Source organism: Panthera pardus, unplaced genomic scaffold (genome assembly GCF_024362965.1).
Source record: "Panthera pardus isolate Hobbes unplaced genomic scaffold, ASM2436296v1 HiC_scaffold_25, whole genome shotgun sequence".
Classification (NCBI taxonomy): Eukaryota; Metazoa; Chordata; class Mammalia; order Carnivora; family Felidae; genus Panthera; species Panthera pardus.
The window spans coordinates 21,179,023-21,203,749 of NW_026526821.1; the positions used below are offsets into that span (position 1 = coordinate 21,179,023).

Below are 24,727 nucleotides of genomic sequence, written 5' to 3' on the forward strand. Positions count from 1 at the left end.
CCGGAGTGGCCGGGGGCAGGACGGTGGGGCTCGGTGACTTGCCTGGTTCCTCTGTCAGCACAGAGGCTGAACCCCGGCTCCCCCGGCAGCGCTGGGAGCAGAGGCGACGAAGCAGTTCACAGGACCCCACGGAGCAGCAGCTGGGGAAAATGCCGGACAGAGCCTGAGAGAAGCTTCAGCCACAGGGGGCGTTTGTTACCAAAAGTGTTATTCAAAGTCAGGGAAGCTCCCAGGAAAACATGGGTTGCCAGAATCTCCTTGGCTAGAACAGAGCACGAGTGGAAGAAGAGCTATGTGCGTGGGGGTGGGGGGCGTTACGGGGCTGGGGGAGAATATATAAAAGAGAGAGAGTGTGTGTGTATGTGTGTGTGTGTGTGGCCCTACATGGGCAGTAGGGCTAAGGCCTGGGGGAAACAAGCACTTTAATGCACACCCTCGGTGCTACCATATGGTGGGGCCAGTCAGTAAAACCTGTAAAATGTGATCGATCTTAAATTCAGTAATCTCCCCTCCTGGAATTTATCCTCTAGATAGAAGCACACTTGCATATGGAGACAAGAGTTCAAGGGTATTTACTGAAGCCTTGTTGCTAAGAACAGAAACCTTGTCCCGCAAATTCAGTGGGGCTCAGCTCTCCAAGGGCAGCTCTCTACACCACATAAGGAACTCAGACTTTAGCCCTAGGACAATAGGGAGCCATAGAGGGCTTTAAGCAGGGGGAAAGGCTTGCTGCAATTTGTGCTTTGGATGGATCCTTCTGACAGAGCAGAAAAAGCAGAACTGGTGAGACCATCTAGACGAGATAATAATTCAGGCTCCATTGTCTCTCGTCTGGGTAGTTCAAGAGCCTTGTGGTGACTGGTGGGATGTGTGGGGGCAGAGGAGGGGACACCTGGAGGGCCTGTCTCCTTCTCCCACCAACTCTGCTGCCCCTGGGCAGCCAGTGAGGGTTTGAAGTCAGGGGATTTCTTCGAACCACAGAACACCGAGCCCCCCAGCCCCCAAAGCCACTCTTGCCTCATTTTCCGCATCTGTGAAATAGGGATAACCAAACACCCGACCTCATAGAATTGTTGTGAGGGTTAAAAACTCTGTTATAAATACACAGAAAAGCACCTGGTACACAGTGAGTGCTTGTTAAAACGTGAGCTATTTTTTTTTTATCATAACCAGGCATATGGTAAATACTCTATAGATATTCATAAAACGAATTGTTATTAAAATCAACCTAAAGGCGAATCAAGGAGTGAGTTTGAAATTAGAGAAAGGAAGTTGAAAGCAAGATTCCCCCAGTCCCTTGACCAGATGGGAGAGAGTCAGGGAGTCCCGAAGAAGATCAAGGACAGTTTAAGTCAGTGCCAGGGGTTAGGCCCAGGCCCCACGGGTTGTTAAGTGAATGGATTTGGCCAGGCCCAGCAGGTTTGTTAGGGGGTCTCCTGAGCACAGGAACCTTCCTTGTTTCTTTAACACGGACCTACACATTCTGGCCCAGCCCTGTCCTAGGACTTCCTCTAAATTCAATTGGCCAACTTCTTCCCTTGTGCCTGCTTATACCACCTTCACGGACTCGGGCTCCTCCCCAGGGACCCTGGGCGGTTGTCTGTAGTAGGGGAAGAGCAGGGTCCTTTGGAGGCTTTTGTGTGTCCACTGATGGAGGAGATGAGTCGGGGATCCCAGGGAAGAGCCTCCCTTGGCAGTCTTCTTCCCTCCCCGGTGGGTCTCTCCCATCCACCTTGGCCACTGCCACCACCCTGCTGACTCCAGGAAAACCAGGCTGGAGAAACATGGAAGGTTGGCTCTAGGGACGACAATGGAACGAAAGAGTGAGAGAGAACAACAGATACACAATGGGGTGGGCTCTATACAAATGGATTCTTGAGCAGAGTCCAAAAAAAAAAAAAAAATCTCCTTTTCTTACCCCACTAATTATACACAAACAGGTCAGGCTACATTATTTGTGGGCCCACTAAAAAATGAACCTGTGGGGACCCTCATTCAAAAATTAAGAATTTTAAGACAAGTATCAGCAGAACATTAAACCAAGCATGAGGCTCTTCTGAACATGGGACTTCATGGGACTACACAAGTTACCACCCGTGAAGCTGGCCCTGAACACAAAACTCGAGTGCATGCACGTGTGTGTGTGTGTGTGTGTGTGTGTGTGTGTGTGTGTGTGTGTTTCCAGGGAAAGCACGCTCAACTGTCAAGGTCATGACCCACAAAAGCTAAGAATCGGCGTAACGGAGGTTAAGCAAGGGTCGCTGCTTCTCACCCCACCTCCGTTCTCTACTCAGACAGCCAGGGGCTCCACATTGTGACCTACGTTGTGGATTAGTGACAGGTTGCATCAGCTGACTTGGGAATAGGGTAGGCCACGTGGCTGTGGGAACGGAGAGAAGTGGATGTGTGAGAGACAGAGTCTAGGACTTACTGATGGACTGGATATGGGCTGAAAAGAAAAGAAGGTGTAAAAGCTGGCCCCTGCATTTACGGCTCAAGGAATGAGACCAATCCATGGAGGCGCTGGCTGTTCATGGAGATGGAGAGGAGCTGGAAGAAGAGCGGGTGCTGTGTTTTGCTTTGTTGGGTAGCCAAGGGAATCAAGACTCCCATTCTAGCCAGGAAAATGTGTCAAGCAGCTAATAGAGCTGAGAAGGAAGGTGAGAGCGTCGGCATCGTTGGCACGGGGATGGCATTGAACTCCACTGGAATGGATGAGACCTTTCCGGGCTTCCAGGTGCCAGAGCCCTGGTACTTCAGGCAAATCGCTCAACTCCACTGCCGATTAGGGTCATTTGCAAAATGGAGGCAAGAATAATATCCTCCTCATAGGATTTCATTAATGAGCTTGTGAAAGGGAAATGCTTGGCAAAGGCCCTGGTAGCTATGAAGGCATCCACTGAGTACCAGCCATCATCATCATCACTGTCGTGTCATTCCTTCTACAAGTATCTAGTGATCCCCCATTGTGTGTCAGGCGTGGCCGGGAGTGCTCTGGATTTGGATGCATCAACTATTGAGCAGGTCAGAAGGTGATAAGTGCTATCACGGAAGACAATCTAGAGTGGAGTAAGGGGGACATTTGAGTTCAACCTCAGAGATGAGGGAGTGCACCAAGTGGATGTGGAGGAAAGAGTTCCAGGCAGAGGAAATAGCCAGTGCAAAGACCCTAAGGAGGGTGGTGGGGGGTGAGGTCACGCAGGTAAAGGGTAGGGGATCTTTGTAAAGGAACTCTTCATGGCAGAAGAGGCTGGTCCTCCAACATGGCAAAAACAGGTCTCCAAGAGAATGACGCAGAGGGTTCCCCAACATGGAGGAGAAAATCAGCTCTCCAGTGTGGTGGAGGGAACAGATCTCCAACACAGCAGCTGCCCTAGGCTTTGGGTAGGACCTGAGGCTCCCCCTACCTGCCCCCAGAAAGGTCTCACCTGGCTGAAAAGGCTCACCAGCAGGGCTCCTCCTCCTCTTGGCTATACAGTGTCCCCTCCCAGCAAAACTGGGCTGGGCCTTTGCTCCAGGGCTCCCACTCAAAGCATAAATCTGAGTCGTCTTCCTCTGAATCTGTGGAGGTACAAGACAAGGCCTCTTGGGTGGTTACATCCTATCTCCTACCCCTGACCCAAAAGGAGCCCCCTGCCAGGCCCGGGCATCCCCGAGACCGAGGGGCCAAGGCAGAATCATGACATATGGGACAGCCCAGAGATCTCAGGAAGACTTCAGGACCTTGTAGGTGACCAGGGACCAAAAACGTTGTCTATGACTCAGAAGGTGGCTAGATCTACCTAATAAATAGGGAAGGGCCCTAGAGGCAAGCAAACGACCTACCTGTATTGGGTGTGGTCCAAGAACGGCACTGAGGAGACACAAATCCAACAATGACCCATCCATCCATTTGTCCACCAGTCCATTTATTAACAAATATCTGAGTGTATACATGCAATGATTTCCACTGCAGCACTGTTTTGTGGTGAAGCATGCACAAGCAATAAAACACCCTGGAAACTCTGTGTGTGTGTGTGTGTGTGTGTGTGTGTGTGTGTGTGTGTGTGTGTCCATCATGAGAGATCTGGTTGACTGAAGTGTAGCACATTGCACCGCATAAAGAGCTGGCCCATCTATCCAACAGCAAGTCAGAAACTGTTAAAACAATTGCATGAAATCTGTAGCTTTCGACTTGCAGGAGGTCTATGATACATTACAAGCAAGTTTCAGAGAAATGTATATAGGAGGATCTCCTCCCTTTTTCTGAAAACCAAGCTAACAATCCTGCCCCCTCTCCAATTTTTTGGAAAACCCACGTGTGTTATTAAATAGGAGCATGAGCTTGTGAACACGGCTTGTCTCGAGAAGGTGAGGTCAAGGAGAAAGGAGAGGAGATGGGGGAGATTCCTTCTCTTACTGTACTTGTAAGATGTTTCACTGGTTGCAGAAAAGTAAAGGAGGCTGAAGAGAGCCCTCCGCAGTTCCAGCAGGTGCACTTGTTTGAGGTCAGGGAATTCAAAGGTAGCTTTGGATTTAACACCTCGCTCCGAGGACCACCACGAGGGTGGGCAGGACCCTCGAAAGGCGCATTTCGGCCTTAAATCCATCTCTTTGGAGGTTTCTCTTCTTCCTTCTGCAAATTCCTTTCCAATGACAAAGGAAACGTCCCAGCAGAGCACCTTCTGCTTGAAGGGCACCATGTGGCTTCACCCTCTCTCTTAATGTCATGGTCCAGGATTAGTGTTGTCCCCACTGGCCAGCTTCTGCAGGGCTCAGCCACCCACCACCTTTTCTCGCCTCAACGGCCATCTTGCCAGGCGGTTCCCTTCTCCTCCCCTTGCTCCCCTGTCTACTTGAGAAGGCACGTCCTCATGGGCCACGTGGCACTCCCTGCTCAAACCGTCTGCCTTCTGGGCCCTGGCACTGCCCTGCTGAGCCAGGCCAGATGGGGGTGGGAAGGAGGAATCAGAGCCAGTCCTGTCTGCTTTTCACACTGGATGCCAGGCCAAACGAGTTCCAATAACAAGATCCACAGCAGAATAGAAGAGCACAGGCCAGGGTGTCCTGAGAACAGGTCCCTCAATTCTTGGCAGGCCCAGACCCTGGCACAAGGACAGGACCGACGCAGTAACTCTAAGAGTTCCAAGAAGACTGGGACCCTGAGGGAAGACTGCTCGCCCCACATTCCGGTCATTGCAAATGACCAAAGGCCTTATTGCAAGGGGCCGTGTGAGATGTCGGAGAAAGTCTGACGACAGGGAAGGCTGTGGATGGTTTTAGAGCAGGGCCTTCAAGGAGAATGGAGTGCTGGAGATTAGTGCCCTAGACCTTAGGTAAGGTGTCTCCTTGGAGGAGCCATCCAAAGCCATGCCTATACGTCCTCCTACCATGACGAAAAGCAAACACTGACTGGATAATTTCTCAGCCTATAAGCACCTACTATGTGCCACGTGTGTACATGTACTGGATGCCCTACCCTCAACATGCTCTCTCCACAGCCCCAAATGGAAGGGGCCCTTATTATCTCCATTCTGTCGATGAGGAACCCAAGGCTGAGAGAGGACTTGCCCCAAGTCACAGAGCTGGTAGGCAGCAGAGGCAGGAGGTGACGCCAGATAACCGGCACTCGTAAGTACTTCACAGGTGTGTGACCTGGGCACGTTGCTTCTCTCCCCAAGCCTCGGTTTCCTCAATTGTACGATAAGGATTACTTCGCAGGGTTATTCTGAGGATTAAATGAAATTATGCACATCAGTGTTTACCACAAGCCTTTGCACAGGGTAGAGAAAAGGTTAGCAATTATGATGAACTATTCAGGGGCAAGGCTAAAAATCTGAGCCCACGTTTCCTCGACTCCAGAGAGACGGCATTTCTAGCCACACAGACAAGTGCTCTGACTCCCACCAGCCACCAGCCCGCTGCCTGACGTTTCGTCCCTCAGGGAGGGCTGCGGTCCGTCCTGGGAATATGAGAATGTACTTTAAATAGACATTTTCTGGAAGCTCTTGCCAGGAACTCCCAATAATTACACCATTACCAGCACCCCACATCTGAGCTCCTGGGGAGGGTTTGGGGGTGAACTGCTTCCCCTGTCTCAATGCCATCTGACCAGAGCTGGCAGCCTATCAGTACCCTCCCTCCTCAGCGGGCCAAAGGTCATGGAACTCTGGAGCAGGAGGTGGGAGGGCAAGAGTTCCCTAGGAAGAGGCCCCCTGGAGAAGGGAGTGCCCAGGGAGCCAGGACACCTGAGGAGCAGAGGGTGACCCCTGCCACTGGCCCCCAACTTCCCTCATGGCCAGCTTCACCCCGCCTTCTGTTCCTCTTGGTGACATACTGAGCTCAGGGCAAAGTGTCAGCCTCCGTGATCTGGCATCCCAGAGAATCCAGATCCTCCCTGAGGTACAGTCCGGGCAGAAAGCAGTGTGAGTGGTCCCTGGGCACCTAATAAAGGCTTAGGGCTGCCATGTCCCATCGTCTAAGTTGTTTACTGCACAAAAGCACCCAGCTGAGGGAGCAGCAGGGGCTGAAGTCTTCCCCCAGCCTTGTGCCCTGGCTATACCCACAGGAGAGGGCCCCTTTCCCTACTTCATCTGCCCATAGGGGCCACCTATTTTTGATTTGTACCAAAGACCTTCTGTGCTAGCAGTGGCCCTGAGGGGACACAGGCGTGCACACGCACATACTGCTTCCGAACTTGGGGACTCACTCTTGGCCTCTAGGTCAAGAAACTAAACTACTTGATTAATCCTTTTCCCCTACAGGCGACTGCTCGTCTCAGCCAGCCCAGCAGTTAAAGCACAAGAAGGAAACTGGTCTCTGCGGTTGCTTCAGGACCCCCTACCAGGCTCCAGGATTAGGGCCCCTGCAGAGCAGCTCACCTTGGCTAAGTAAGAAGCGTAGCCAGACGATCAGCAAGACCAAGAGCAAGCCCACGGGCAGGCAGAGCCAAAACACCAGGAAAGAAAACGTGAGGTCGTCCACCAGTGGCACCAGCGGGTACTTCATGGTGCGCGTGTGGCTAAGCCGGGCCTGCCTGTGCCAGGCTGGCAGGGCTGCCCTGGGGACCTGGGGGGCCGGGCCACACTCTGCTCTCAGCCCAACTGTGACTGAGTGGGTGACGTAACAAGGAAGTCACAACGTCCTTCAGACACAAGGAGAGCTTGGCAGTCAGTGGCAGTGGAGACAGTCTGGCTAAGAACAAAAGCCCAGGCTTCCAGGCAGGCCGACTTGGGTTTGAATTCCTGCTGAGATCCTAGGGATTCATGGGACACCTCCTTGCATCCTCTTAGAAGATGGAAACAATTCTCATCTCACCAAGCTGCTAAAAATCAGAATAAACGATGGGATGAGCATCGCCCTCGGGTGGGTGTTCATGTATTTTGAGGTCACAGGTTCCTTCAGGAGCCAGCCAGATCCCAGGCCCTGTCATCCGGGCTACAGGTGCCCACATCTGCACCTGCTGGCAGTGGGGGGGTGGGAGGGGGTGGCAGACTGGGTAGAACGAGGTGCATCTAAAGCAGACAGCTGTCACAGCTTCAGGCAGTTAAGTGCTGTGTGGGAAAGGCAGGTCCAGTATTGCCACATCTATTCCAAGAAAGCCCCCCAAACCTGCATTTTTATGCGAACTCTCCCAACTTAAAAATGTTGCATCAAGCATTTAAAACACGGTTGGCTAAACCAAACAAGTCTGCTGAGCCAGCCTGGGTCACTGGGCTGCCATTTAAAAACATTCTAACACACAATAGGTCCTCAATAAATGACTAATCTAGAAGCTTCTGCACCTCTCATTTAGAGTTTTCAGTGAGGGGCTTCTAAGGCGTCGGCCTTGCTCCTTTGTGTCCCAGGTGCACAGATGACTCTCAAAAGTCATTCTTCTCTCTTCCCACCTCTTCTGTCATTCATTCATTCGGGAAGTAGTTCGTACACCTCCCTGTGCAAAGCCCTGTGGCAGGAAGGAGGCTCTGGACCTCCAGGGCCCCAAATCCTGGCACTGGAGCGAGACTGGCCAGACGGGGTGCCTGACATGTATGGGAAGTTCACAGGCAGAATGGCTGCTGCCTGTGGAGGGGAGGGAGGCACAAGCATTGCCCTGTCCAAGAGGATCCTGGGCCAGCTGCCCCAGTTACTGCGGACAAGTGCCTGTGAAACACACCAATTCCTACGCTCCCCTTGCTCTGAGTCAGAGACTCCAGGTGAGGCCCAGGATGCAACACGTTCAGGAGCAACCAGTCTGATGCGGCCCAGATTTTGGCATCACAGCAACTCACGGAGCACGGGTTGGAAGGTCAGGCTGACCCAGTTCCAGGTTGGGAGAGCAGATGCGAGAAGTGGGTGGTAGACCTGGGGGAGATACGGGGTGGAAGGATGCCCTTAAGATGAAGGAAGACACCAGCTCAGGGAGAAAGGCAAGCGGAGCCAGCCACAGAAAAATAGGGAACGGGTGGCAAGGCAGGGCAGGGGACGGGAGAGCTGGAGCTCGGAAGCCAGTGGTTGAGAGACCGTTTTAGCCCAGTGTCGGGATGACTGGAGTCCCCAGAGGGGGAGGCCTGGGTGGATGGCATTAGAATGTGTGTCTAAGAAAAACAGTGCCTTGGCAGGCTGTGCCACTCAGAGTCCAGAGGCCAAGACCAGGAGTGGTCTGGGTTGAGGTTGGGGGTGGGGGGGGGGGGGGAATCTCTTGGCACTGGGTCCTGAAGGGACTGGGGTCACAAAGGGCTGAGCAGCAGCACGTTTTCTTGCCAGAGCCCAAAATAGGACCACTGTGCCATCAGCCCAAGGAGACACTTCCCTGGCCACCAAGAACCAGCCGGAGTCCTGAGGGCAGAGCAAGCACGGACACACAACTGCAGGGGAGGCAGCTCCCAGCCCTGGCTTCCAGGAACAGTTCGGGGGGGGGGGGGGGTCACATTCACGTCCAGTCGAGTCAGTGCCAGGCTGGAAGGGCGGCTCATGGCGGAGGCGGTACACCCTAACCATTCTCATCACTGGTTCTTCAAGTGGTACAACCCCCCACACAGAGCTAGGCGGGAAGATGCTAATCGGGCTGCATGGAACCCTCTGTAATCAACCCTCCTCACAGGGACAGCAGGTGACGGCAGGGTGGGGGGTGACTTCCTTTGCGTCTCTCCCCTTTCCCGACTGCTAGCCCTGGCAGAGCCCAGATCTTCGGCAGAGGACATGGCCGGCATATCCGTGTTCCTACAACACAGCCGGCCGGGCCCTCGGTGAACACCAGCCCCTGTATGGTGGCGCTTCTGTTGGCCGGGCTTCCGCTGCACGAGCTCTGTGGTAACTCTGTACAGTGACAGAGAGTAACTACACCCATCGAGGTGATCGATTCATAGTGTGTAAAAATAGCGACTCATTATGATATGCCCTGAAACTAAGACGGTATGTGAATTATAATCCAACTAAAAATTTTTTAAAGACTTAATCTAATTTTGAGTATTCTGTGACACTTCTACAAAACCAGAGTAAAAACGCACAGATCTAAATCACGACGGTCAGCCAAAGCAGAGCACGCACGCCCTGGAAACAGTAAATTAGAAACACCCACTGCAGGAGTCAAACTTCAGCCTGTAACCAAAAGCACACAAAACATTATTAGATAAGAATCTCCTTAAAATTTAATTGACTAAATGTATTACATTCAATATTCCATGGGTTTCTTCTGGACAAAGGATCGGCATAAATACAAACAAGCCTCTGGGCCTTCTTCCCTAACTGACGAAGAGAAAACACAGGAGGCGAGGGGACACGGGTACACCTTCGTATTTACATTTTGCCTTTACTTTACAGTTCAGTGCCAGAAATATTTACAGAAAATACAATAAGAAAAAGATCATGTCTTGGCAACATACAGAAATTCATACAAATCGTATATATGATTTCAAGCAAATAATGATACTGCTTATTTTTTAGCCACAACTGCCAAGCCCTTCAGAGGAGAAAGATGTTCTTGGTCACTGCAAGAGGCAAGGACTTGGGAAACTTGGTTTGCTTCAACAAATAATTATTGGGCGCCTACTATATGCAAGGCACTGTGGAATCCCAAATCACACCTTTTCCCTCACCATTAAAAAAAGAAAAGCATCTGAAGAATGTGAGCTGATACTCTGAGAAACACACTATACAGTACATGGCTTCTTCAGCTACCGAGAACCCACAGTTAGATTCCACATTTAGCGGGTGGATTACCTCCAATCTCTCCGTCTCAGGAAAAGAGGCTGTCATGAAAATCCTTAAAACAGATCATCGAAATTCAACCTACTGTTTCATGTAAACACAGAAACCAATTCTTTTTAGGACGATATAACCTGAATGGGTTTAAAAATGCTGAATGGAGAACCACTGCTAGGAGTGTCCCGTCTACCATCTAGCTTTGAGCAAGGCTGATTCCCACTTTGGGTAAAGCTCCACCTTCCAACAGAAATACTCTCGAAGACTCCGTCTCTCTCAAAATCACTGTGCAGAGTCTGATAAATGCTTCCCCAGAGCATGTAGAAAGTAACCATTTATAAAGGCTTCATACACGCAACCCATGGACAACTGACATTACTGGCCAAAGATGTGGGGTTGGTTTTTTTTTTTTTTTTTTGTATTTTAAGTGAGTCCAGAGGAGAATGGGCTGCCCTGAAATCGAGGGCCTGGAAATGGAGGGCAACAAGGAGCATGGGTGTACGTGGTAGGGCAACCCGCCACGCAGCTATTCCTTTCACAAGGCCAAGGCTAGGTGGGAGGAGGTCTTAGGGGGAAGCACAGGACAAAAGCAGGAGTTGGCTGAACAGGAAAAGGCAAAGCCTCCTGTCATCAGTGCTCTCAACCAGAAAAGAGGGGGAAAGCCCCCATCTCCCTAATGGGAAAAAGTACTATGAGGGGCTACGTGTCTCTGTCCCTTGGGTAATTAATGCTGTCCTTGTCACCAAATGGCACGCTCACCCCTCCCCCCCCAACACCTGTCAATGCAGCAACTACACTGTTTAAGCCACAGACCAAAGTGGTCCTGGCTTCCCTTCGAAGGTTATGAATACATGCGGGCAACTTTACCAAGTGGACTACTCAAGGTTATTACTAGGGACTGGATCTGCTCCTCTGGCATCATTCAACTCAAAGTGATTTTTAACAAAGGCAGTTGGGTGAACTTAGTCACCATGAACTCAAAACCATATTAGTGGAAGGTTCCAAGGGTTCTGACCACACTCCCTTTTTTTAGGTAAATGTTATCTTGAGCAGAAGGAAAGAGCACCTCACGAGGTATATGTACTCTATGTTTTGTTTGTGCTGTACACAATGGGGTTTCATGCCTCCGGGGGCTGCACAGCTCTGAAACTATCCCTCCTTCCCTGGGAGAGATCGATCACAAAGTCTTCCAGACTACAAACCGCATTCCACACAGTTATTCACTTACCAAAGCCATGAGAATTACAAAGAGTTGCCAGAAACTAGAGCAAACTGAAGGATCAGGCAGCCTACCCCAGCACACACGTCACCGTGTGTTTTGCTGACAGTGAAACTATGCTAAAGGCAGGAGTTTTATCTGAAGAATCACACCAAGGAAGCACACCTACAATCAGTTATTTTTAACCTCTGGAATGTTACAAGTTGCATATCAATTTAAGCCTTCTTTGTTCATGTCCACTAGGAAAAGGGCCCATTTTTCCCTTGAAATGCCAATCTGGAATTTCCATGGAAGTTGTTAAACCTCACCTTATATCTGCTGAGTTAATAAAACATTTTTAGGGTAGAGTTTATTCATCTTAATCATACAACCCCCCCCCCCACCATGCTACCATCTGGAAACATTGATTTATTGCCCAGATTAAAAAGAAAATCAGTTCTTCAATAATATAATACCCTGAATGGAAACTGGAGTCATAGAAGGAGGTAACCTTTACCTGAGCTTAAAACAAACATGAAGAAAAAGGTGCAGCAAACTTAAAACCAAGAGCTGCTAGGACACCCACATTTCTTGCTCACAGATGACAAAATACATACTTTTGGAACAGAACTATCACCGGGAATTAGGCCCTCCGCTATCCCCCACCATTTGAGTAACTCCCCAAACGTCACGCCAAACACACCGCTACAGCCCTGACCTGTAGAGTCTACTGACACCAGAGTTCAAGTGGGAAGCCGCCCCTAACACAGCTGTGATCACTCCTCTTTGGACTTCACGTGTCACTTACTTTCTTAACATAAGATAATCTTAATAAAGAAGAAAGCACAGAGGAATAGGAGAAATGAGCAGTGCACACTCTAGCTCTGTAACAGGAATCCTTGGAAGGATGTTCTGGGTCTGGCCACCTCAAAACATTTATCCCTGGCAGAAAAGTAGCAGCGAGGTAACAGAAGTATTTCCAAAACCCGGGCAGGGATTTGTTGTGCCTTCAGTTGGCAGAAGTCCGGAAAATATGACAACAACAGCCATTTCTAACAGCGGCCACCTGAGGGGGTGGTCACTAATGTTTGTCAATTATGATGAAATCCAGCAGCTCTCTGGGAGAGATCTGAATTAGTAGAGTTGAGAGGCTATTTCCTGAACCCCAAATTAGAATCCTTCATAAACTACTGCAGTTTCCTGCTTGGTCCTGAAATAAGAGACAATGGATGAAACCAAGTAATTTTCCACCCTTGCTACGAATTTACATTTCTCAAAACTGAACCGAGGAATTACCAAAGGATCACAAATGCTTAGCCTGTCATTTTGCCCCAAGTCGCACAACAGTGGAGAGAGTGGAGGCATCACTACTGTCTTACAACTCTTAACCCCACAAATGCCACCTGTGTCCCCGTTAAGGGACAGGGCCATGCCTCCATTTTAGATCTGCTCCTAGGCTGCCCAGAAACTGCGGCCTTCAGACAGACCTGTGCAGTAATGAGGACGATAACTTTGTGAAATGTGGAGAGGAAACATGAAATATTTTAATGTCAGGCTTCTTATCTAAACAAACACATTTACGCTCGTTTCTGTCAGTTGGGACATCTGGACGACAAATGGACTTACGAGTGAGCAGAAAGCTGAGATTTCTTTCCTTCTCCTCCATGCTATCATCAACATGAGTCTTTAAATGTCCTGGAAGATTCTGAGACAGATTTTAATTCTGAACACAACCTCCTAAAAAGCGAAGTATAAAACTATCTTCAACTTCTAATTGGCAAATTTGATACTACCAATGCACGTGTTTAACTGAGATGCATAAAGCCCTTCTCCGCAAAAGGCTTATGTTTAACTAAAATTGTCACTTTTAAAAGAAAGTTTATGGCTAAAATGTATATCATCATTACCAGGAGGAATATGATTGTGTCTGGGTGCCCATTTCACTAGAAAGCCGGAAGTCTTCTATCAAATGGGTTTATAATGTGTTTCTTCTATTCTGGTGATTAAACAGTAAGCTCTTGGGGAGTGATTTTTCTTTTTACAGTGATCACCTATCAAATGGTTTTGCTCTGGTATCATAGCCCCAAACTGGAGTTCCACAGTCCTAGACAGAGAGTGTCTAAGAAGTGCAGTTCTTGAGTCCAACCTCCTGGAAAAGCGAAGTATAAAACTCTGGCTCCAACTGCTTGTTCCGGTACTTGTTGACAATGTCAGTGATTTTCTGTTTCCGGCGGACGTGTGGTGGGCTGTAGGAGTCACTCTCCAGTCTCTTTCTTCTACAAATATTAATTACAGTCTGCCTCACCAGAAAACCTTGAAAACAGAGGGTATTAAAATCAGCATGAATAACCAGCCATCTGGTGAACTATCAGTATTCAAGTGAACTACCTTCTGCAAAGTCAAACTTACTTCATTCCGTTTGGGAAACTCCCCATCCCTGGAGAGACAAAACTCCACTGAGACAAAACTGCTAGAACAACTACATAATGACAAGGGGGGGAAGAAAAGCAAAAATCTGGTCTGACACCCCATTTCCTGCCCTGGATTATAAAACAGCTCTCTGCATTTCCCAGGACTGACAGTTTACGAACTGTAGCTCTACTTGTACTTAAGGAGATTAAGCACAGTTAAAACATGACAGAACACGCTTCCTATTTACAAGAACCACAGCATTTTCTACATAAGGGATCTATTAAGTAATATCACCATTTCCTTATTTCCACTTCTTCTTGGCTCATACAAAATGTTTCAGTAAATAAGTGAGAGAAACCTTAACTCTTCAGCCATATATGAAGACCTTACCAAGGGCTCGTCTGCTGACAATCATCCCATCCACAAGAGGGATGACCATGTTAAATTTTCCAGTGGCTCCTTGAATTTTTATCCGGAATAATCCAGTGTTTAAAGGGTGGATAAAGATGACAGGAACTTCTTTTTCAAGAGTCGTAGATCTTAAGAAAGGAAAAGAACACTCCTTTTACCCCAGACATATAAAAGTTGAAGTCCCCCATATGCAATATAAGAATTTTAAGAAGACTTGATGCCAGGTTTTTGTTTGTTCATATATTTTGAGAGAGAGAACGAGAGAGAGGGCGTGCATGCACATGTTCAGGGGAGGGGCAGAGAGAGAGGGAGAGAGAATCCCGAGCAGGCTCTGCGCACGTAGTGCAGAGCCCGATGCGGGGCTTGATTTCGTGAACCATGAGATCGTGACCTGAGTCGAAATCAAGAGAAGCTTAACAAACTGAGCCACCCGGGCGCCCCAATGCCAGGCTTGATGCAGTCTGAACAGCCAACAGGTCAGTCCGCTCGGATCCTCCTTCTGGGAGCCCATATTGCTGCCCCCCTCCCACTAACATGTAGCCCTAAACGCCCATTACTGGGCTTGGGCTTTTCACACGGACAAAAAAGGGGGGAGGGGCTAAAAAATGTGTTTTAAAACCACCAGGGACACAGGGTGGAAGAAAAGGCAGAGAAATGTCTGGTGGGAAGCTGTGAATCTAGCAACCGGCTGTGGGACTTTCACTTAGTTCCTCCTTCTTGTAGGGAACAAAAGCAGGGGTAGCCAGAGTGCAGAGAACTCCTCCAGTCAATGCTGGCATCTCAGAGCAGAAGAGGGAATGTAGGTTAGGGCCACTATGGGGATCTCCAATCTTTTTTTCAGGGGTTGGCGGGGAGGAGGTTGGGAGGACCATTAGTCTGGGCCAGCTACAAGTGTCCTCCTTAGCAGAGGTGATAAATGGCTGTATCTTGGCAGGGCCAAAGCCCTCAAAGCCTCTGAGTAGGTGACAGGTGCTAATGTCACAATTTCACCTTTAGAAGACAGAGATACACATCATGCTCGGGGTTATGTCATTGCATCTAGACGTTTCCATGTTATAACTCTGTGATACTTGCTACCTGCTGGCCTGTTTTCTGTTCTCAATACAATGAGCTTTCTTTCTATATAGATAAAGTGATTCTAGCCAAAGCAACATTAAGTCAATTTTCAATATGTCATATAAAAGTCAATCCTATAGTTACTTCTGTCAGCAAGACAAGTTGTTGATTTTGCCAGTCTACCAACAAAATACAATTTTTACAGTCTAGTCATAGAACTTTTGACCTAAAAAGATTAAAACAGGGGCGGGCGCCTGGGTGGTTCAGTCGGTTGAGCATCCGACTTCGGCTCAGGTTAGGATCTCTTGGTTTGTGAGTTCGAGTCCTCCACCGGGCTTGCTGCTGTCAGCAGCACAGAGAATGCTTCAGAACTTCTCTCTCCCTCTCTCTGCCCCTCTCCTGCTCACGCTCTCTCAAAAGTAAACATTAAAAAAAGAAGAAGATTGAAACAGTAACAGCACTACCAATACAAGACACTTAAAAGCTCTCTTCCAAACTAGTTCTGGAAGAGTCCACCTCATGAACTACTCTAGTCTCTTTAGCAAGTCAGCATCATGGAGACAAAAAGGGCTGTCCTGGAGTAAAAGAGACTGAAGGCATATTAACATCAGACACAAGGTTCTAGAGTGGATTCTTGTTTGAAAAGACCAGTATAAAGGATATTTTAGAGGAAACGGAGACATTTCAATAGGAGCTGGTTATTAGATACAATTAAGGAACTATTACTAACTTTAGGATTGTGATAACGTTATCTTTATTTGAAAAGTGTTCTTTACTTTTTAGAAATGCAGACTGATATATTTAGAATGTCAGAATATCTATAATTTGCTTTAAAATACTTTAGTATAAAAAACACAAGTTTTAAGAATGATACGTCCTCTTCTGGAAATTTAAAAACAGGATGTTAAAATAAATCATCTTTACTCACTTCAATGATATAACAATAATCAAATGCTGTCAGAATAAATTCATCTTACATGCAATATGAACAGATCATGTAGCTTGGAATCAAGGGTAGGGTAGGTCCCTGCCATACCGGATAAGGTTAGCATTTGGGGTCAGACATCTGGGTTCAGATCACTTTCTCCTTCATTAACTGGATGCGTGATACTGAGGAATCACCTCTATGAACCTATTTTTAATTTTTTTTTTTTAACGTTTATTTATTTTTGAGACAGAGAGAGACAGAGCATGAATGGGGGAGGGGCAGAGAGAGAGGGAGACACAGAATCAGAAGCAGGCTCCAGGCTCTGAGCCATCAGCCCAGAGCCCGACGCGGGGCTCGAACTCACGGACCGTGAGATCGTGACCTGAGCTGAAGTCGGACGCTTAACCGACCGAGCCACCCAGGCGCCCCATCTATGAACCTATTTTATTCCATTTGTAAAACAGAGATGATAACTGCACCTCGTGGAGTTGTTTTAATGTATTTGTTTAAACCCAACACAAGCAAGCAAAAAGCCTATACAAATACACTGTTACTAATTTTGGAATCCTATTATTTTCTTTTTATCCTTTTTGTGCATGGGCAGCTAAAAACAGAAATCTTACCACTATAATAAAGTATTACACTTTACTTAGAAATATTTTTCCATTAAAGAGCTCGTTGAATTAGGATATGTTAACTATCCAGAATGTCTCAACCAATGTAACCAATTTTACTTCTACCTAATATTGCTAGTCTGTTATTATGGTTAATACTTAGCTGCTTCCAGCTGTTCGTTTTTCTCTTTGCTGTAGATGTCAACTAGCAATGAATTATGCCACTTCAAAATGCATGCTAATTTATCACCTTGTGCATTTATCCACCAACTTCTTCCTTTGATTCTTTCCCCCTAATTACGTCTATGTCTTATTGTCTTCATCCTTTTTGCTTCATTATGTCTTCTTTATGAAACCACAATCAACACACTGTAACAAATAGGTTTCTCTGTGCTTAAAGACTTGCTGGTGAACCTCAGGCAAATCAAGACTGTACCTCAGAGAAGTGCTACTATTTGCGGTGGTCTCCACACCAGTACTGATCTCCGTCAGTAGGTCTGAAAGGGGAAAGTTTTCTGGAAAAAAGTAACAGCAGGACAATTAATATCTCCCTCATATTTCCAAAATAAATAGCATGAAATCTAATGTCTTAGTCTCTTTATACAAGTGTGCAAAAAATATATGGATTGTGCTATCCTAAAATACATAATCCTAACTATTCCTTCCCCTACCCCCCCCCCAAAAAAAAAGAAAAAGAAAAAAGAAAATCTCCCCCAACACACCCAAGACATATTTTAGCTAAGTTCTTCTAAAGCAGAGTTTTTCTAGAACATGATCTGTGGTCTTTGGGGGCTTGGTTAAAAAGCAACTACCACACTTTCCCACAAACCCTGAGCTCGATGACATTCTAGGCTGAGTATACATTTCTAATGCTCTTATGTTGCTTACATAAAAACCATGAGACACTTATCCACAGCAGAGTTCCTGAGGACAAATTAATATTTACACCAGAACTAGACAGCAGGATTTGTGCAGAGGGTGAGGGAAGTTCCCCCCTTTCTCTTTCCACAGGTCCTGGGATGACTGGGGGCTACAGGCAATGGGACCAACTGGCAATAGGCTACTAACTGTGACATCAAGAATAGCTAAAAGTTTATATCCCCTAGTCTCACCAAATCGTCACAACCAGAAGTAAATGGATATCTCCATTGAACAGGTGAGTAATCTAAGGCTTAAAGAAACTGAGTGAGGGGCGGAGTCGGGATGCCAACCCGGGCTTGCTGAACTGCGGCCCCAGCTTCGGCCACCAGACCACACCTGTGCTGCCTCTTCCTACAGACATTCAGCAAGTCACCGTCATCCTACAATAATTTTACGTACGGACAAAGTCCTTACACAGTACCTATATCATCATAGCGCTCCACCCAGACTACAGAAACTCTGGTCTCAGGTCCAAGAGGAGGCACAGGACGACCCTGAGGCAACTTCTTCATTCTGGAACTGGGACTAAGCTATACGAGGTAGAGAGAAGCAGAAACGGAAAAGGGGAAGGGGGAAAAAAAGTGACTTAATAAAACCACCCAATCACAGTATTCATCAAGCTACCCAGTGATGTAAAAATCAGTCATGGGAAATCACTTTAGGAAAAAAGTGAAACATATTTGCGAAAACGTTCTTCTTTGGCCCCTCTGTTTATCAAGTCTCAACCTAGAACAAAGAAATGAAGGTCTTAAATTCTTAAAGGAAAAAAGTTAAGGAATACTGAGCAATTATAACTTACATCAACACAAGTAAAATCTGTGGGCAATGTTTTAATGAGGGCTTCAAACGATTTGAGTCTATCCCTACGGCCAGCAAGCAAGATGCTTTCCTCATCACAGTGACATCACTGGCTTGCTTGGGGATCCTAATCTCTAAAATGTCCACCAGCAAGTTACTTCTAGTTCTTGTTTCTAGGCCAGAACTTTCCTACTGCAATCTAGGCCAAAAAGAAGGCCTTTTTCCTGTCAGCAGAAAAAGAAAGAAAAAAAGAGTTGCTTATGTCATTGCTATCATGCACAGCTTGCTTCTGGCTTCCCTGCCCACCCAATCGACTTTAAGTTTCCCTGAAAGGCTGGCAGGCCTATGTGGTTCCCCTTCAGCAAACTGGCGGCACTCTTGAGCCCCACCCTTGAGGGCATGCAGCAGGGGTGAGTTTATGCTAAAGCCCCAGACAAAGCTATGTGTACAGAAGGCAGAATCTCACATCTAAGTTGAATTTTAAAAATAAAACCGCTTTAGGGGCGCCTGGGTGGCGCAGTCGGTTAAGAGTCCGACTTCAGCCAGGTCACGATCTCGCGGTCCGTGAGTTCGAGCCCCGCGTCAGGCTCTGGGCTGATGGCTCGGAGCCTGGAGCCTGTTTCCGATTCTGTGTCTCCCTCTCTCTCTGCCCCTCTCCCGTTCATGCTCTGTCTCTCTCTGTCCCAAAAATAAAATAAAAAACGTTGAAAAAAAAAATTAAAAAAAAAAATAAATAAAAAATAAAAAATAAAAATAAAACCGCTTTATTACCACAGAAATATACCTGTCTTTAGTAGATGACCAGAAATCATGGCACTTCCCCTAGATTCTTGTTTCCATTTTTATTTCTGTCCTGGCATTCACAGAAAATGATTGTGGCTGAGAGATCATCCCCAAATTGGTGGCAGACACCTGCCCCACTCAGAGACTATTTTCTTAGCATGGCTCCTCACCAACTTTGCATCTCTGACTTCTAGCCCTAGATTTAAAGGGCTCCTGTGATCAGGTCAGGCCTACCTGGATCATCTCCCTTTTGATCAGCTCAAAGCAACCTTAACAACTATATCTACAAAGTCCCTTTTTGCTATATAATCTAACATAATCATAAGATATCTTCTCATATTCATAGGTTCTACCCACACACAGAGGACATCATACAGAGGCAAGAGTCTCTGAGGGTCATCTGCCTAACACAGTGACCTCTTCTCCTATAACCTTAATAAACGCACTCAGGGGGCGCCTGGGTGGCTCGGTCAGTTAAGCGGCCGACTTCGGCTCAGGTCATGATCTCACAGTTCGTGAGTTCGAGTCCCGCGTCGGGCTCTGTGCTGACAGCTCAGAGCCTGGGGCCTGCTTCACATTCTGTGTCTCCCTCTCTCTCTGCCCCTTCCTTGCTCATGCTGTGTCTCTCTCTGTCTCAAAAATAAACATTAAAAAAATAATAATAAAAAAAAATAAACGTACTCAGTAGATCTAGTAGATTTTTTAAAAAAGATTCCTCAGGGTTTCTATATATACGATCATGTCATCTGCAAATATCTACAGTATTATTTCTCCTTTCCAATCCTTTGTATTTTATTTCTTTTTCTTGCCGTATTTCCCTGTATAGGACTCCATGTTAAACAGAAGTGGTGAGAGCAGACATCCTTGCTGTGTCCTCCATTTGGGGGGAAAGCAGTCACAGAATAGTGTACAGTATAATGTTAGCGATAGGCTTCCAGTAGAGCTCTGTCTCAGGTTAAGAGAATTCTCTTCTGTTTATAGTTTGCTGAAAGTTTTTCTCATGAACGAATGTTGAGTTTTATGGCAACTGCTTTTTCTGCATCTATTGAGATAGCATGATTTTTCTTTTTTTAGTTAGCAGTGTGAAAATTAATTAAGGGAAACTCCACTCAAGTGGAGTAGGGAGGCTAGAAAAGGAGCTGTACCACCCAAAAGCAATTATAGTTAGAACTGTCAATTACGGATCCCCAACAGAATCATCAACAGGAAAGAATCATCAATTACAGGTTCCACCAGGAAAAGATATACATGGAATCTTCTGCCAAGAAATTGACTACCCCTGCAACTCAGCCAATGAAAAACCTTGGTCACTCTCATCCCTAACTCTTGCTTTTCTCCAATGCACTTTCACTCAAAATGACCCCTCCCAACATCCTCCTTCTCCATAAAATGATGTTCCTCTCCTCTGTTTGCTGGGCTTGCCTATAGTTTTACCATAAGTTGCATGTCCCAAACTGAAATTCTCTGCTATTCTCGAGTAAATCCATTTTTGCTGGTAAAATAAGTTCTTTTTTTTTTTTTTTTTTTTAATTTTGGAGAGAGAAAGCACAAGCTGGGAGAGGGACAGAGGCAAAGAGAGGATCTTAAGCAGGCTCCATGTTCAGCACGGAGCCCAACATGAGGCTTGATCCCCATGATCTGGGATCATGACCTGAGCTGAAATTAAGAGTTGGATCCCCAACCGACTGAGCCACCCAGGTGCCCCCTGGTAAAATAAGTTCTATTTTTAAGATAGTAGTAGTCTGCAAAGTATAAATAATAAAAACATGGTGCTTTATAGATTTTGGATTTTAAGGGATACCTATGCTAGCATTCAGAAAATGAGTACAAGGACTGCCAATCACTGAATATTAGATCTGGCTGAAATCCTACATTATCACCTGACACAGACATGTTCATCTACAAACTATTCTATGAAGCCTTTTAAATATAGCAACTCCTGATTTTCAAAATTGATCTACTTCAGAGTCTTACACAACTTAACTATTTTTCCTAAATCAATTTTAAAGGTGAATACTTCTCTTGTATTCTCTTTCAAGCATGCATGTAACTATATATAACTATATATAACTATATATATGTGTATATATATGTATGTACATATGTACATATATGTATATGTATGTACATATATGTACATATGTACATACATATGTATATATGTATATATATGTATGTATATATGTGTATATATATGTATGTATATATATATGTATATATATAGTTATATATGGTTGACCCTTGAATCATGCAGGGGTTGGGCTGCTGATCCCCCCATGCAGTCAAAAAGTGTAACTTTTGAGTCTCCAAAAATTTAACTACTAATAGCCTACGTTGACCAGAAATCTTACCAATAATATAAATAGTTGATTAACACATATTTTATACATTAGATGAATTATACACTATAAAGCTAAAGAAAATAAAATGTTATTAAGAAAATCATAAGGAAGGGGCACCTACGTGGCTCAGTCAATTGAGCATCCAACTCTCAATTTCACCTCAGGTCATGATCCCGAGATCATGGGATCAAGCCCTGTACTGGACTCTGCACTGAGCATGAAGCCTGCTTAAGAGTCTCTTTCTCTCTCTTTCTCTCTCTCTCTCTCTCTCTCTCTCCCTCTACCCCTCTCCCCAGCTCATGCTCTAAAATAAAATAAAATAAAATAAAATAAAATAAAATATAATCATAATGAAGAGAAAATACATTTACAGTATTGCATTGTATTTATTGGAAAAAAAAAAATCTACATATAAGTAGACCCATGCAGTTTAAGCCTGTGTTGTTCAAGAGTCAACTGTACTTATGTTAAACACAACTTTCACTATGGAAGGAGCCAAATTAAAATCCTGTAAAATCAAACAATGGTTCAAACAAGTTTACACTTCTTTTGTCTTTCTTACTATTTGTTATAAATCAATCTTCCCACATTTATGAAATGATCCAATACACTTGCTATCCCTTACTTGTCCACTTTCCAAGTGTAAGGATGAAGAGGTAACATGAGGAGAAAACAAAAATAAAGACATAACATCTCCTGATATGGTAAGAAAGAAAGTATAAAAGTAAAATGCTCCCTTCTTGTAGTGGCGGCTGGGTGCCTCACTCAGTGTATATATTCATATACTGGGTTAGTCTCCAAAATGCTACCATTTGTACACAGCAGACTCGTTTAAGTGGAATGCTGCATGATTAATGATGTGGAACGTATAGCCACTATTGTACCTTTCATGGATATTTCAGGGACCCAATAAAAACGTAGGCTGGGAAGGAACGGGTGAGAGAACCAAGCATGGTACCAGAATGGCCAAATCATGGAATACAACAGAAGCTGTCTTAGAATGACCTATTTGTTGCAAGCTGAAAAAAAAGAAAATCGTGAGAATCTGAATTTTAAAAATTAAGATACTAATGAATCAGTACTGCTGAAATTGCTCTCTGGGTTACGGTTAACAGCTTTTCAAGCATGATTCTATAATCACCCCCATTTCATAACAAATTTTTAGAGCTGTAAACAAAATGACTTACCCGCTGTGAGGAATTAAGATTGTCAGTGTGATTAGGAAAAAGCTCAAGTGTCAGGGATGGCTGTTTCAGGATCCCAGGCATAAGATCCATATTTGAATCACTATCTTGGTCCGAGATGTTACTTTCCAATGAATCAGCTATGAAGTAAAAAATAAAATCAATTATATCTACTTCTTTGGAGAAGTTTTTAAACTATTTACGCTAATAGGCTAACTTAAGTCACTTAAGAGAAGTCACTGCCTCTAGACAAAGGGTTGGTAAACTTCTTCTGTAAAGGGTCATAGTGCTGGCTATGTAGGTCTCAATTGCATGTTCTTCTTTGTATTTTATTTAGAACACTTCAAAAATGTAAAAACTGTACTTAGTGTTCTGATTTTGGTCTGTGTGCCATAGTTTTCCAGTTCCTGTACTACAGGATAACCGAGGTAAGACTAGAAAATATTTTTGACTTTTCAGACGTAGAATATAAGCCATCTGTTATTCTCTGAATTATTCTGATTATACATTCAATCATGGAGCGTGGTACCAAGTAGCAGTGGGGCATTCCAAAGCTGCAGAGGACCTAGTCTCTGTGATTAAGAAGTGATCTGGTTGGAGACAAGCATATAGAGAGTTATAAAAAAAAAAAAAAAAAAAAAGACAAGTCTCCAGAAACAGGAGGAGGCTGAGTTGGAGCAGGGGCACAGGTGCCACATGGGATGTTTCATGACACAAGTGAAGACCCAACTGTGGCAACTAAAGTGCAAAGACAAGGATTGAGCTGTGTCGGTGCCAACAGGCTGGACTAGAGACACCACCAGGGAGGGCCTCAACCCACATAGGACAGATGGAGTCTGGCATCTGAAATCAAGGTGGTAGGTCAAAGCCTGGACATGAAGGCAAACAGCTGCTAGGATACTGGCCTAGACCATGGGAGGCCCCTCTTGCCAGGGATATAACTGGCCCCAAAATATAAGATGGGGCGCTAGTGGGGGAAGTCAGGGATCTAAGTACAAAGGTCAGGAGGCTGCCAGAGCAGGGCACAAGCACTCATTAGCCTGGAGATGAGACCATGAAAGTGTGATGTGTAGCAGCCCGTCTTACAGATGGTCTCAATGAAGAAGGTGAAGTCTTCCATCTATTGCCTGGTCAGGCACAAAGAAGGGGGCTTAATTTGCAAGAAGCAAAGGTCCTAGGCAAGATAAGACTATGGATTCAGAATGAGAAGTCATAATCACTCCTGATCCTTAAGAAGAACAGGCTTAATCGCCACCTTTTCTAGGCTGTGGAGTTTCTCCCACTTGGTGTCAGATCAGCCAAATGCTATCACGAGAGCCCTCCAACTGTAGGATTCTCTGGCGTGCCGTACAAGGCTGTTACATGGAAACAGGCAAGTAAGTGGGGGCTCATTCATAACGATGCCAGAGAAAGAAATGAATAAACTGGAAAACAAGCCTTCTATGTATTGATTAAAGAAAGACCAAAAAAAATAGGTTGCAGTTCGTTTAAGATTACTATGAGAGGGTCAGTCTGCCTGTCTTTAACTAGTGTCCTTACGAAAATTAAGAGGAGCTAACATCCTATACCTCTGCATAATCTAAAAGCTATCATGCCTTAGAAGCTGAACAATGATGACTTCAGATGACTTAGATGACTTCAGAATCTCTCCCAATGCACAAACCAGTGAATACAAAAATAGATTTTAAAACACCAAACAAAAAATGTTCTTACTTAAGGATTCCACAGGAGAAGGAACTACAAAAGCTATTTCCGTAAGGGCATCGGCATAATACAGCACCTTCTTCTGTCCATTGAAAATGCTAGCCCCAATGTCTTCAGAGGAAATCACTTCATCTAGGAATGAGAAACACTACATTACTGCTCCAAACAGTGGGGAAAATCAGTTTTATCCTACTTCATGAAATTTTAAATGGTCA

At 45.7% G+C, this 24,727-nt stretch overlaps 2 protein-coding genes across 7 annotated transcripts in view; both read right to left on the reverse strand.

The window, feature by feature from the left end:
- On the reverse strand, nt 1-7,456 carry ADIG (adipogenin). The gene is given in 5 exon segments (XM_053890259.1): nt 1-1,507; nt 1,509-1,695; nt 1,697-1,774; nt 3,447-3,561; nt 6,861-7,456. Coding segments are annotated over 5 exon segments (540 nt in total). The 5' UTR covers nt 6,988-7,456; the 3' UTR covers nt 1-1,474.
- A 2,126-nt stretch (nt 7,457-9,582) lies between these two features.
- The window catches only part of RALGAPB (Ral GTPase activating protein non-catalytic subunit beta), an 89,003-nt gene continuing 73,858 nt past the window's right edge, over nt 9,583-24,727 (reverse strand). For all 6 annotated transcript variants that reach the window (XM_019458515.2, XM_019458513.2, XM_053890260.1 and 3 more), the window contains 6 exons: nt 24,522-24,644; nt 22,812-22,948; nt 18,123-18,231; nt 17,217-17,295; nt 14,162-14,310; nt 9,583-13,672 (listed from right to left, as the gene is read on the reverse strand). In XM_019458515.2, the coding sequence (XP_019314060.2) occupies nt 13,479-13,672; nt 14,162-14,310; nt 17,217-17,295; nt 18,123-18,231; nt 22,812-22,948; nt 24,522-24,644 (791 nt within the window). In that variant the 3' untranslated portion in view covers nt 9,583-13,478. The remainder of the gene's footprint in view (nt 13,673-14,161; nt 14,311-17,216; nt 17,296-18,122; nt 18,232-22,811; nt 22,949-24,521; nt 24,645-24,727) is intronic.